The 14,268-nt window shown below is 38.9% G+C and overlaps 1 protein-coding gene across 3 annotated transcripts in view; it reads right to left on the bottom strand.

Moving 5' to 3' along the window:
* IDE (insulin degrading enzyme) overlaps positions 1 to 14,268 on the bottom strand; it is a 76,015-nt gene that overhangs the window by 61,625 nt on the left and 122 nt on the right. For 2 of the 3 annotated variants that reach the window (XM_075423471.1, XM_075423472.1), the window contains exons 1-4: positions 13,961 to 14,154; positions 3,825 to 4,009; positions 2,230 to 2,437; positions 1,269 to 1,438 (exon numbers count right to left, since the gene is read on the bottom strand). In XM_075423471.1, the coding sequence (XP_075279586.1) occupies positions 1,269 to 1,438; positions 2,230 to 2,437; positions 3,825 to 4,009; positions 13,961 to 14,073 (676 nt within the window). In that variant the 5' untranslated portion in view covers positions 14,074 to 14,154. Of the gene's footprint in view, positions 1 to 1,268; positions 1,439 to 2,229; positions 2,438 to 3,824; positions 4,010 to 13,960; positions 14,155 to 14,268 lie in introns of those variants that run through there. The other variant, XM_075423473.1, reaches the window with a different exon arrangement.

Below are 14,268 nucleotides of genomic sequence, written 5' to 3'. Positions count from 1 at the left end.
TCGGGTATTCTCCCCATGAAAACATTTCACTTGTGTCACTTCTAAAACCTTCTTAAATTGTAGTAAACTATTTCTGCAACTTCCACTTCTGTTTTCTGAGTGCTATATAAAAATTAAATAATCTCTTCAGTAGCAGAGATTACAGAATGTCTTTTAGATGCCTGCCTGCCTACCAATATGTAGTTCCCAAGACTTTATTTTCAAATTTACCTGTTTAGAGAATGCAGATACAGTTTCTCTGTTTCAGACAGCCTCTATTTATTGGTGAACAAGCAACACATGCTCTTGTAGCGGCTTGCTACCAGCCCCTCAACTGTGCCCTCCATCAACAGGTGCAAAAATATTATTCTCTTTCTTGAGACACAGGAAGAAACCAGTCCTTAAAGCCCATTATCTGCTCTCCCATCACCCCACTGTACCAAATATTTCCACCAACTATTCATCCAGCAAACTAACCCAGTCACAAAACACTTTCAGGCTCAAGGATTACACAGTGCGATGCATGAATTAATAGCCCTGTTACTTTGATAGTTCCAAAAATAAACTAGTGTTGAGAATAACTTCTATGAAAAAGAAAAATTAAAACTTCTGCCAAAGCATCAAACATCTGTAATTTTGACCGTAACCATGGTATCCTACTTTAACGCTTTTTAAATTGAGGTTTTGGGGTGTTTATTTTAAATTGTTACTAAGCATTCTATGAATAATAAAGTCTGTAAAAAACCCAATGCTATAAGACTGGGATTTGTCCAAGACCATTTTACCTATCCATATACTACTGTTGTGTTTTATACGCAAGATTTTGATTTTATATTCTTACTTAGTAATTTTCATGTTACTTTGCTAATCTTTCTGATTCAACCTAGTCACTGTCATCTAGTCCTAATGCAATACTAGTTAGCACAAAGAGCATGTGGCTAACAACAATTTAAACACAGTTCATTCACTTTGTTCTACGCAAAGACTTAACAGCACCAAATTACGACAAATTCAGTAACTGGGAAACACCACTCACTGCAGTAATTATCAGAATCATAAAGGATGCTTTATCACTGTACTGCAAGTCTTGGATCATCCTGTTTCCTATGTTTCTGTCTAGCTCTGTTTGGTCTATGATGTGGAAAATGTGATAAAGCACCATAATAAACATGTATGGAGAGGGAAAAAAGGTAATTGTTTCAGTCTATCTTTCACAATTCTATACAAACAATAATACTATGTATGTTACACAGAACTTCAATGGATGGATAACTGAAATTCTGACAAACCTGTTCCAAATTTGCTGAAGGGATGACTGGGATTTCCAGTAGCCTTCTCCAATTGAAACAACCTCCAAGCATCATTCATCAGATTCTTCTCATGCTCAGAATCAACAGCATTCACTTCCCTGTCTTTGCAGCTTTCATCAAACAAAGGGCACAGGAAAAACTGGGCAAATCTAAAAAGAAAAATGTTAATTCAAGTCACGAGTACTGTGCATAAATGGTAACAGAAAAGTATGAAGTTTGGTACCTCCTGAAAACAGCTGAATATTTTTCAATGCAAAACTTATAAACTCTGTAACAGTTTTGACACTGTTTCACTATCTTTGTTTCTCAACTTCTTTATCTAGAAATGCAGACAACACATTCACCATATAAGGTACCACAAGGATCAAGGACCTTGTATCATAATTCATACACCGAAAAACTCTACTGTTTTGAAGTTTAGCTGCAAGAGGCTCTTAATCTCGCAGATCAAATTCTCAGACATCCAGGAAAACGTCAAAGGGAAAATCCACTCTTTACCTCACTGACTACACACCTTTCGATTCCTGTTCCCTCCCACAAACGGCAGAGCTTTCAGTGAATTTCCTTTACTAAAGGCATTGTAATATATTTCTAGACTTCATCCTTCTTTTTGCTATCAATGAAATAAGGATCCTATGAGAAGCATAGTATTTGCTTATACAATCAGAGTATTTGCACAATGCGGAAGTTCATGATCATATTCTGTGCATCACAATTTCACAAATATTCAGTGTAAACACAACCTTTGAACTTCAAAAACTCTACCTCAGTGAAGAACTTCGCCAGCTGAAAAAATATGAGCTAAACTTTTGAACTGAAAAATACCTGGTATCAGTTTTAACAAAAGATAGCACTCTCAACCCTTTCTTCAATATCATAATCATAAAACTATCAAAAAACTTCTACACAATTTCAAATAGCATATAAAAAGTGTATTTACCTGTCTAGTGCACCTTCTAGATGTTCATGTGACACATCAAAGTAATAGTTGGTATGTTCTCCACTTGTGAAAGCATTTGAGCTCCCAGCATGCTCACTAAGAAATTGGCTATACTCATTCTCTTTTGGATATTTCTTGGTTCCCAGGAACAGCATATGCTCGCAAAAATGACTAAGCCCAGCAATGTTGGGGGGATCAGACAAGGATCCTGCAGGAGGAAAAACTTCATGTAACCATTCATAAAAAGTAATACTAAAATGTTAAGTCTTTTAAAGTGCTTTATATTACAGTATGTTGCCCTACACAATTATTTCAATTCTGTAGATATAAGCAGACACTTGTGCAGCTACAGCCAACCTTAAAAAAAAAAAAAAAAAAATAGAATGAGTAACTGAACCAATTAGTGTCTCAAATTGCCTCTCCAGATCAGCCTGCATTGCCTTATAGAGACAATTTTTCAATTGAAGTCCATGACTCATCATCTGTAAAGACCTGGCAGATCACAATGTCCTGACTTCCATACCTTGACTTTAATAACTGCACTGTGCTAAAAGGCAGTAATTGCCAACCACAATTAAGGAGGTATTTATCCTGTGGTTTATAGGACGAATGATAACCTGTAATTGCCTGAACACAAGCAACTATTGATGCCTAGCTAGTAGGTGTGAAGGCAGACAGATTAGAAGACAATAATGATGTGCAAGAATAGAAGCCAGAAACATGGAATTGTAAGTCTGGCAGCCCTGTTTTGGAGTGTGCAATGACATGCAATGGGAGAGAAGAGAGGAATGCAAGAGATACATCTCCTCTGGCACACGTGCAAGAACTGGATGCTGCAGTTGGCTACTACTGTCACACTACCTAAAAAAACCACATCTGGGATCGTCTGAACTAGAAAATGATTTGTGACAGCCATCTCCATAATAATACAGGCCACAAGTTTTCAAAGCTGCTCTACTACTTCTGTCCTAATGCCAACAGCAGCAAGAGTTCCCAACTACAAACATGGCCAGACGATGCTTAAGTAATGCGTGCGTGCATCACACCTTCCAAGCTAATGAGAAACTACACAATCTTGAGAAGTACCTCAGATGTAAGAAAAGGCTGCCATCATTCCAAAGAGTCAAAGCAATTGCCTTCCCCTTCTATTTCCAGTATTTCTGTTTGCACACTTAAGCATCACTGGAGTTAGGGAGTGCCGTTCCAACCCCTCTGGCACTACAGCATTTTCTCACCTCTACACATCAATAACTTTAAAAAAAAAGTCTCATATAACAGATGGAGCTGTCTGAAATGACTGTACTCACACCCACCCCTTTTCTGCTTACAAAAGATCTTTCATAACACAAAACTTAATGGTTAAAAAGTCTTTCTACTGACTGAGCAACACTTAAGTAAACAGAGTACTATACGTGAATTTAATTAGCTCTAATAATTTTCAGTTTGAGGTGTCAGAGAATTAAAAAAACTCTAAACTACAATAAAAGGCTAGGCTGCCAACTGGATACCACTCCTGTCAGTTTATTTGCAATTAAGATACCAAAACTTAAAGCATTTTTATTAATGACACAATGAACACAACATGCATGAAATACCTATGTGCACATCAAGTGCTGCTGAAGACTTATCTGTGGTGGGGTCACTAATGAGAAGAGCTTTAATGCCATTTGCCAGTTCCAGACCACGATACTCTCGTTTATCCTCAGGTGATTTAATAATTTCATTTGTTATTCTCTTAATAGCTGGATTGTTCATTTTGTTGTCTATTGCTTGCTGAAACCTTAAAGAAAACAGAAAAAATTCCACTTACTATTTTTACTTTAGCCCAGCTAATATTTTAATATTATGTTAGAAAATACTGGGTGATACTGACAGCAAGAATTCTGCACAAAACTCATAGAACTGGCCTAAAAGTACAGTTCAGATCCTGAGAGATATTGCTGTTAAAACAAAAAAAACCCCAGAAGACCAAGCAACATGATAAAACTGTAGATCACGTAACTAAATGTGTCAAGTTTCATACTAAAGGTAATTAAAAAAATAACTTTGTAAAAAAATACGATCCCCTTATTCAATTATTATAAAAATGAAATTAAATGAAGCCTACATTGCTATCTCAAGTATACTTTCAGGCTTCAGTGAAGTATTTCATGTGTCTGAATTGGTGGTTATATCACGAATGTTATGACTTTGTGATTGTCAGATAAACAACATTTTACTAATAAACATCCGGATTCGCACACTCAGGCAAGAAAGGGTGACACTATTTACACAATTTACAATATTGCCATAAAAATACAAACACACTGCAGAATTACAATGATAAGCAGGAATAGTTTCACATGTTTAAACTTCTACTATTAGTTTAACAGACATACTATGAGACATGCTTCTTTAATGGCACAATTCTGAAATGCTAAGAAACTAAATGTGATTCTGAAATAATAAACTCTGGTTATTCTTTTTTTTTTTAAGTGCCAAGTGAAAAGGTGTGACATTCAGACTTGGATATTTGGGAAGGCAGAGTGAAACTGCCTGGCGGCAAGTTAAATAAAAAAAAAACAAACCCAAACAAAATACACCAACACAAAAAAACCTCCGAACAAACACCATACACAAAAAACCCACACACCCTAGAAACAGGAAATCAGAGATCTATGGTGTATTCCTGTAACAGCCATGGAATTCTACCTCTGTTTTACAGGAAGGGTTTTTGAACCGGGCTTGTTATAAATGTATAGTACCAAACAAATTCAACTTTTTGCTGTGGTGAAATGTTGCTTGCCATATTGCCAAGTAACTTACTACACGAACTTCATTAGTTGTTGTTGAACTAACATCACTTACAAAGAAAATCAGATCCAAGTCAACTCCCCACCACAACACATACACAGTGGCATCAGAAAATTTGTATGGTCCTGCCAGTATCACACAGATAACAATGCATTTCACCAGTATTTACTTTTCCATTTTGAAGTTGTACAGTTCAAGAAACTTCATCCAAATTTTAGGAGTACATATAAGCCATAAGACCGTATGGGATGTGGCACATGAAGAACTGCACAATCTTCAACACACTGCTTCAGGTCTTCAGTCATGACATTTTAACTGACTCTCTAGATAGCAAATCAACTGCATACTCCATGTTACTGGATACACAACAGAAAACTTCAGAAAAGAAAATCTGATTATATATTTTATTTACAGTTTAAAATTACAAATGAAAAAGTGAGTCAACTAATAAAACCTCCTTCCTAAAACACTGTATCATTCTCAAAACAGGAAGCAGTTCTGCAAGCTACTGTCCCTCTGGATTATCTCCTTCCCATTTACTCCTGTGATTCTATGATTCTAAGGTATAAAAACAATGGCCAACTTGAAGCCAGCAGATGCGCAGTCATCAATGTTGGTGTTTTATATTATAATGAAGCTGATAAAGAGCTCATTATTAACGGCATGTTAAGGATAGAAAGTTTATGAACATAATGTCTACTGCAGAATCAGTGAAAAACAATGTTCCACGAACAGAAAATTAAGATTTTACCTGTAGCAGAGTGAAGGTTTGTGTAAGACTGGACTTATGCTTGAGGAAGGAGATACGTATGTAAACTGGAGAAGATATTATGGTAAAAGAAAGCAACAAAGTAAGCATTACGCCTTTGAATACTTCTGAAAGAAGTAAAAAGATTATTTTGGAACTTTTGAATAGACTTAAGTTGTAACGTGCCCTTATATGAAAGAAAGCAAAATTACAAACAGGAGTTATAATCCAAATTAAAAAAACAGAAGTGCTGAGTACAGAAACTATCAATAAATAATCAGAATCTGAATATCTCTAAGCAAGAGCCATACACAATATGAAGTAACTTTTTACAATGTGCAGCTCAAGGTATTTTAGGAGGAAACACTTTCACTAGTAAAACACGGTTCTCACACTATGAATTACTTTAAAAAAAAGTGCAGTCAAATGTAATCACTAAACAGCAACTGAAATGCTGAATTTAAATTTAAACATCTACACTCTCATTTAAACTTGTTATTTATCCACTAGTTTAACCCTGTATTATGTTATCTTGTTACTCCAAGTATGGCAACGTCTGTGTTGCTCGGCATCAACAGCACTGATATAATCCACACTTATGATTTAAAAAATGCCTCCTTGTTCAAAGTTCAGAGTCCTAAGCAGAAATACTCTACCGAACTTAACATACTGGGTAAAATCTATGAAATGAAAATAGATACTACTTTTCACAGATGAAAATCAGTAACTAAACTGTTCTTAATTGTATTTCACTTGCACACAACTCTATTGGATTGACAAATATAAGTGTGTAGGAGAGCAAGGAGGTCTCTGAATCTCCTGATTTCACTTCTGCTAAGGAACACCTATCACATGGTTTTCAGCCAAAATATTCCATCTCGTTAAGATGCTAGTTGCTTATCATAAGATGCACATATACTATAAACTTCTCAAGTTTTTTCTTTTTAATATTGTACAATTTCCTTGTCATCTGGTGTCTCATTATTTCTACACCACATCATTAAGTCACAGAAATTTACTGTTCGTTCAGATGACTCATCTTTCCAATGTGATTCATCAAATTACGCAGCTTCTGTGAAACGTTATGAGATTTCAGTTGATGCCTTGTGAAGCTGTGCACCTCCACTTCATTTTATTATCATTCCCTACTTCTGCCTCCTTCATAGGCTACCTCCAGCTTGGTAGTCAAATTTCAGTACAGAAAAATCCTACAATTTTCAAGAGGTCAAAATCAGTAATTAAGCCTTCAAACCAAGGACTTAAACTTGTATCTCCATCTTCGTTGTTATTTCAATAGGCATTGTAAATACAACATTCTCTCCAACTTCAAACGGGTTTGCATGATTAACCCACAACTATTTCCCCACAAACTACACTGTACTACCAGAAAACTTATATCAAAGCAAGAGCAGATCAACTATGCAAAACTTCTGGAAGGCAATGCATCAAAAGAACAAGACCAACACCTTACTGCTTAAGTACCATTCCTCCTGGTGCTATGTTACTGAAATAGCTGGAAAAGAAAATTTCACTTAAGATAGAATATCCATACAATGACTGTTTCTTAAGGAGTAAATTGTAAGACATAACATTAAACATTCCTTCATATGACTGCTTTTCTGTGCAACTTTTAAGTTCTCTTAAGTGCAACTGCGTTATAACAATATCATGTTCCATTCTGTCACACAAGAATCCTAAAACACTACAAATCACTTTTGACAATGGAACTGCTTTTGACCATACAGAAAAAAATAACTGAAATAGAAAAAATTCTATATTTCATGTAGGTTTTTGAGAAGTAGCTTAATTCCTAAAGTCGTGTTCAGATGCTGTCCTGAAGTACGTATGCTATATCTACTTGCTATGCTCTCATTACAGTGAGCGTTGAATGCTGATGGTCAGTAGCAAAGAAATTCATCCACAAACTAGATGCTATGTTTATTTCAGAGCTAACAGATAACAAAAATGTCATTAAAAGAGATATTGTTGCATTACTTTCACTAAACAGAAGCAACAAAGACCCAGTAAAGCAAAGACAGCTTCCACTGGCTCATAAACTACAGGTGGCAGGATGACAGAGCTGGAAAGAAAAAGAGAAAAGAATGGGGATGTTTGAACTGAGAGCAGTGTCCCTACTCAATGACTAGAAAATATTAAACACTCTTTGTCATCATCAAAATTACTACACTTGTAAAATAGACCTATCAGTTAAAACAGATGCTGAATTTTAAACTGCAGCACTTTGAAGTAAAATTATATTCTATTCTCTGAGGTTTCCTTTTTGTAATGATTTCCAAGCAGGCAGTCCCTTGGAACCAGCGAGGTTCTCTGGGGATGCCAGGTTCCACCCGCAGAGTACTACAGAGTGGGATTCAGTTACTTATGATTCGCCCTAACTATTTTAATCTTTCAACGTTATTTTAGTAAACTTACTTTAATTAAAAATTAGCCAGTGTAGTCAAACCTAAGTTCAATGTTTGAACAATTAAAGGACCACATTTGAAAACCAATTAACAGAAACTCCTGAGGGTTACTTCAACGCAAGAATCTAACTAGCTAATAAAAATATGACACCCAAAGCACAAACTCCAAAGCACTTTTTCAAGATTTTTTTTGCCATGACAGGCTGCACATACTTAAGTATGTCCCAAATGCTGGTACACAGGTCTGAGCCAGATGAGTGGCTATAAACACTAATGAGCTTGAAGTAACCAGAGGAATGGCAACAAACAGTTGTCAGCTCGGCACATTTTGATGCTTGCTTTCAATTTATATTAGTTGCCTTAAAATTTGTGGTTTGCTCTTATGCAACTGAACTCAAATTACTTCTGTGGACACACCTGTGTGTGCTGCAACATACTCACTTTAAGTTTACATTTGTATATACTAGGATCTGAACTGCTCCTCGTTTCCAGCTTACATTTCATCTGTCTTTTGAATACACTTGATATGTTATGCTGACCGCAACACAACTGTTATTCAAGCTCTGTGCCTTTGAAACTATACAAAGACCACAGTAATGTTAAATGTCACATTTTGCACCTGTTTCAAGTTCTGTATTTTATTTATATCAATTTCTTTTTAGTTGGTTTTTTTGGTTTTGTTTGTTTTTTTAATTCCAAACTTAATAGCCTACCATTTACCAGAGGAATAGAAGTGAAACTTGTTGAGCCAAAACCTCTCTGCTCTGTCCTGCAAGGGAGCTACAATGGATAATGTGTTCTCTGTATTATTCACTAATCCATCTTGGTTTACAGTTCTTAGTAACTTACATGAAGATTTCCTCAGCTGCCAATGCCTGTAGTGAAAGAAGTGCTGTGTGTTTCGGCAAGAGGCTGCAGAACTACCAGCCAGCGTTTTCTCACCTCTTTTACAGGGGTGATAGCACTAAACTGAGCACTCTGGAGGAGTCCATGAACTCCTTCAGTGGCAAGCTCGTGGCTTTGCAACAATAAAATAAATCTCCATTCTTACACAGGTCTTCACCTCTCATCTTTGTCTCTTGCACCTACCTCTCCTCACGACAGCAGTAGAATTTGATGGCATTGTGACATTCTTATACGTTTAACAGTAACGTTACCAGTAAATCAACCAACAATCCACCTCCTCTCTTAACTTCTCGATTCACTTGTCTGCTGTAATTAAAATTTATTTTTTAGACTAAACTGTAGGCAGTACAGGTTATTTCCTAAAATCAGACAAATGTCTTTACTAAGTTCTGTTACATCATTAACAAAAATGGAGAAAGAGTAATCGCAAAAAAAAAATCCAAACTAAATCAACTCAGATGACCATTACCACAAAGGATGCTTCAGAAGAGACTATCCCTAACTCTTTCAGGTTACAGGTTCATCAGCAAACTTAGCAAGCCTTCTTTCGCACATTTAGAGATTAAACAGTTCACATTATTCAACATCCACAAAGCATCAATCTTCTGTGAATTTACTTGTCACGAAACTAGAGAATGTGTAAGATCCCAACACTTTTCTGATTGCATACACAGGCAAACAGACTGCGTAAGTAGACAAACTGATCAAAATCTTAACGTGTTTTACCACTTTTGGACTCATGAGGAATTCAGCATATTACTTCATACACAAAAGCTCCAACTGCAAAGACCTGCAATAATGTAATCAGTGCTACCAAGTTATTAAGAACAACTAATCATGCCCAATCAGGCAAGTTTGAAGATGATGAGTATTTATGAGGTTTTGTTATGTAGTTAATTTTTAAAAAGTTCTGAAGTCTCGCTACAATCAAAGCATTTTCAGAACCTCAGACTGCAGCTTTTTGCCAAGCCTGTAACCGATTCAGAAAATTCCCTCCTAATGACAGTGGCCAGGGCAAACGCCTGCCTTGCTCTCATTCCCAGAAGGGTCCAGCTTCCACAACCTGTAGATCACAGCAGTAAAACTTCGTCTGCCACAGCTTTCACTGCCAATGTGACAGCAGAAATTGCACAGGAATTGTACAAGAATTACCAGCAGCACTAATGAGACAATACCATGTGCGAACTTGGCAAAAACAAGGGCCCTGGTAGTTTCACATGCAAGATCAGGCCCCAGCTGAGTAACTGGCCTGAGTAGCAAAATGTCGCACTTACAACAGTCTCGTGTTGGTCAAACGGGATGGGATACACAACCAAGATACCATAAAGCTAATTTACCGCCCTAAAACCACATTCCTTAACTTGATCATTCCACAGTTTCCAAAACATTGGATAAAAAAGTCAAATCAAAAAACAGGATTTTATACAATCTGATTTCAGACATAGCAACACAGGATAACAAGTTTTTTAAAATTTCTAAATCAATTCAGCTTACTTTTCCTATCTCTTAAAAAACTGCCCCAAAAAATTCATCAAAACACACCCTCCAGGGTAAACAAGTTCTATCCAGGTTCACCAGAAGTAGAAAACAATTGATATTAATCTTTCCCCAGGACTTGTTTCTTTCAATTTTTTACAAGATTGCTGAAAATTAGGCAAATTCCAAAAGAGTTTTGAAGCCTCTCATTATGTCAAAGATAGGTTCTTTTCTACGTAAAATTACTTGGTTTTAATCTTCAGACAATATGATGATACAGGATCTCCAGAATCATTTCACAGATGCGGCATAGTATTTTTGCTTGCATCGTTATTTTCATCAGTCTCAACTGCGTGTTAAGAACACAACTGATAAGACTAGTTTCTGTGTTACATGACCAGCTCTTTGAAAGTGTATTTTATTCATTTTCTTCAGAAATTTACTCATTAATTCAATTAATTGCTTTATGCATTGAATACTTGCAAGCCAGTGGTTCTCATTCTCTCTTCCTCCCTCCCTGACATTTCTCCTCCACCACCCTACAGCTGCAGGGCTTGGTCCACAACCACAGTGCAGCAGTGGTGTCTAGTGCACGGCCCTGCACAGCTAGGAAACAAAACTGCCTGCTATAGGAGACCTCTGTGCTTTGTTCTAAGTGTATTTTGATGTGTATCTCATACATTTCATGTGCAAATAGCACATCAGATTGCCCGAGACTCTTTGTAAAGCCAACTCACTTAACACTTTATGCTACCATCTGTCTCACATCCTCAAAAAGAAAAACTTGTGAGGTCTGAATTCAAAAAACAAGATGAGACTAAAACTTTAGTTATACTGCATAACAACAAGAAATACACAGAAAGATGAGAGAACTGGCAAGAAAATCTAGCAACAAAAACAGAAAAAATTTTAGGATTCTGAATCACGAAAAGCACTGCAATCCCACATTAAAAGCAACTGCTTATCTGACACCAGAGCTTTGACACAACCAACAGACCTGTAACAATGAGCAGTTCACAAGAGTCAGTGGTGTGTTTCAACAAAGGAAGTCCTGGCTGTTTACCTATTTTGTGTTATAGTTTTTATGATTTTGGACAATTCTAGTTCTACTGTTAATGCCAGAAGTAAACTGTCAACTCTACAGCATTTTTTCCATTTCAGATGTTCAGGCAAGCTATAATTCCGACTTATTCTAAAAACCAGTTGCAGAAGGTCAGATCTACATAGAAAACTATAATAAAACAACTTTCAAACAAGCTCCATCAAAAATCACCTTATTACATATAGACAGTGCTATCTCACAAGCATTATCAACCTACAGACATCATAAAAGCTGAGAACATAAAGATGCTCATTGACAGACCCTGCATATACAAATACATAACTAGACACAAAATCGACTAAATGAATTCCTCTACAGACATTTTTAATTACAAACTTTTTGATTCCTATCTCCTAAAAGATCAATATATCAAAAATCTTATGAAAGCATCTAATACAATAGGACTAATATATAAAAAATAGCAACCCAACATGGAATCTCTCAAATGGTCTGATAGTATTTTTAGCAAATGACTTCTACAACAACCTGCAATGACCCCTCGCTAGGAGCCTAACACCTTCCAGTTCAGTGAAACACTGGAGGTGATGAAGTTTTTGTCCCTTCCCTCTGTCTTCTTCTGGACCTAACAGGGTAGGGAACTACTTTTTTATTCATGTGAAAAAGAAGTCATATCCTTGACACTGATCAAACTCCCAAAGATACTAACTCACCTAAGTGATTAAGCCACAGCCTTACAAGTAAAGACGGAAATGAGAAAGGGAGCAAAAAAGCATGCTAACATGCAAAAATGAACCCTTCCAGGGACTTCCCAACTAGAATAGATACTTTCCATTCTGTACATGAGATGAAAAGGAAGAGGTGAGAAATTCTGAGAAATTATCTTGCTACTTCACAGGCAGATGAAGGTTAAAAATCATACGGGAAGAAAAAGTAAAAGCTGAACAAAAGGTGAGCATATGAACAAAATTAAGAAATAGAAGCCAGGAACATGTAATTGAAAAAGAGATTCTTAATTTTCACATGTTCGCCATCTTAAAAAAATCATGTAAAAGCACTATGCCTGCTCTCCTTTCATTATTATCTCTGTAAATTCTAATTCACAATTAAAGTTAAACAGATGATTAAACCATGGTTGTAGGCAGCATGAAAACACAAAAGGCCTACTCACATATTCAAAGTTAGGTCCAAATACTGCATATATTCAGATGCTTAAATAGGAGTAATCTAGCAGAAGAAACTACAGCCTGCAAGAAGCACTGGCTCCACACACACACTGTGGATTACCTTTACAATACTGAAGCACGCATAGCAATTATGAACAATAACGGTGCATCCAAATTTTGACACATGAGCATTGACAGCATGAGTCATCATAACTCACTTTTTTTTTTTTTCCTGAAAGACACTACTTTTGACGTCTCTTACTTTTGCACTGTTAAATATAGGTTTTGCGATTGAGGTAACAGATACAGCGTTAAAGGAAAAAGAAAGAAAACAACTTTTCCTCTTTCCCTCACCCAGTTCCCTTCCTGGAACAACTTTCCCGAGTTGTTACGCACTTTTAATTTGCCCCTGAAGTGAGCCATGTCAAGCCCCTCGCCTGCTCCTCCCTCCATCACCTCCTGCACTGTCCCCACTGGAGCCGGTAACACACACACACACACACACACACACACACAGCCGGGACCCCTCAGTCCCTGGACTGGGCAGCTCGGCGCAAACCAGAGGCTGCTCTCATCAACTCTGGGTAACTCTGATAGCATCTTCTTTTTAAACAACTTTTTCTTTTTCTTTTTTTTTTTCTTTTTACAGCTTAGGAAGACATGGCAAGTTAAGCAACGTGAAAATGCTGGTTTGGTGGGGTTTTTTGAGGGGAGAGGGGAACAAACAACAAAGGAAGCCCCCCGTGCACCCAACGCCGCGCCACAGCGGGTGACCAGCCCCAGGCACCCGAGCACGGCAGCCGGGCCGCACACCGGGCTCCCGCGGGGCGGGCAGCGCAGGGCAGGGCGCAGGCCTGCCCGGCACACACAGGCCCGCCGCCCCCAGCTCCCCCACCACCTCTCCCCCGGGGGCTTCGCCGCCAGCCCCGCGTTTCCGCGGCCCGGGCTCCCCACGGACCTGGGGGTGAAGCCGCCGCAGCCGTGACGAGGGCGAGCACTCCCCTGGCCGCACAAGGTGCCCCCTCCCCGGCCGCGCCGCCGCCTCTCACACGACGCAGCGGGGGAAGGGAGCGGATCTCCGACCTCGCGGCGCGTCACACGGTGCCGGGACCCGGGATCCTGCCCCGGCCCACCCGCCCCGGCCGCACAAGCACCGTACCCGAGAACGCTGCGCTGCCGCCACTGAGGGAAAAACCGGGAGGCCGGGGCGGCCCAGGGGCGCACCAAGCCCAGCAGAGCCCGCCTCAGCGCAGGAAGCAGCCGCTGCCGCATATCCCGGCCCCGCCACCAGCGCCCGGCCTCTCCCCGCCGCTGCCGCCCGGCCCGGCCCGGCTCCGCTCGCCTCAGCACGCGCCGCTGCCCAGCGCCGCGGCCGGCGGCGGCGCCATCTTCTCCGCCCGCCTCCCCTCGCCGCCTGGCCAATCCCTCCCCGGCGCCCTCGGGGTCCCGTCCGCCCTCCTCGCCCGG

This window comes from Opisthocomus hoazin, chromosome 6 (genome assembly GCF_030867145.1).
Source record: "Opisthocomus hoazin isolate bOpiHoa1 chromosome 6, bOpiHoa1.hap1, whole genome shotgun sequence".
Lineage (NCBI taxonomy): Eukaryota > Metazoa > Chordata > Aves > Opisthocomiformes > Opisthocomidae > Opisthocomus > Opisthocomus hoazin.
The sequence above is the reverse complement of the archived record's forward strand: the minus strand, read 5'-3'. Positions and strand labels throughout refer to the sequence as shown.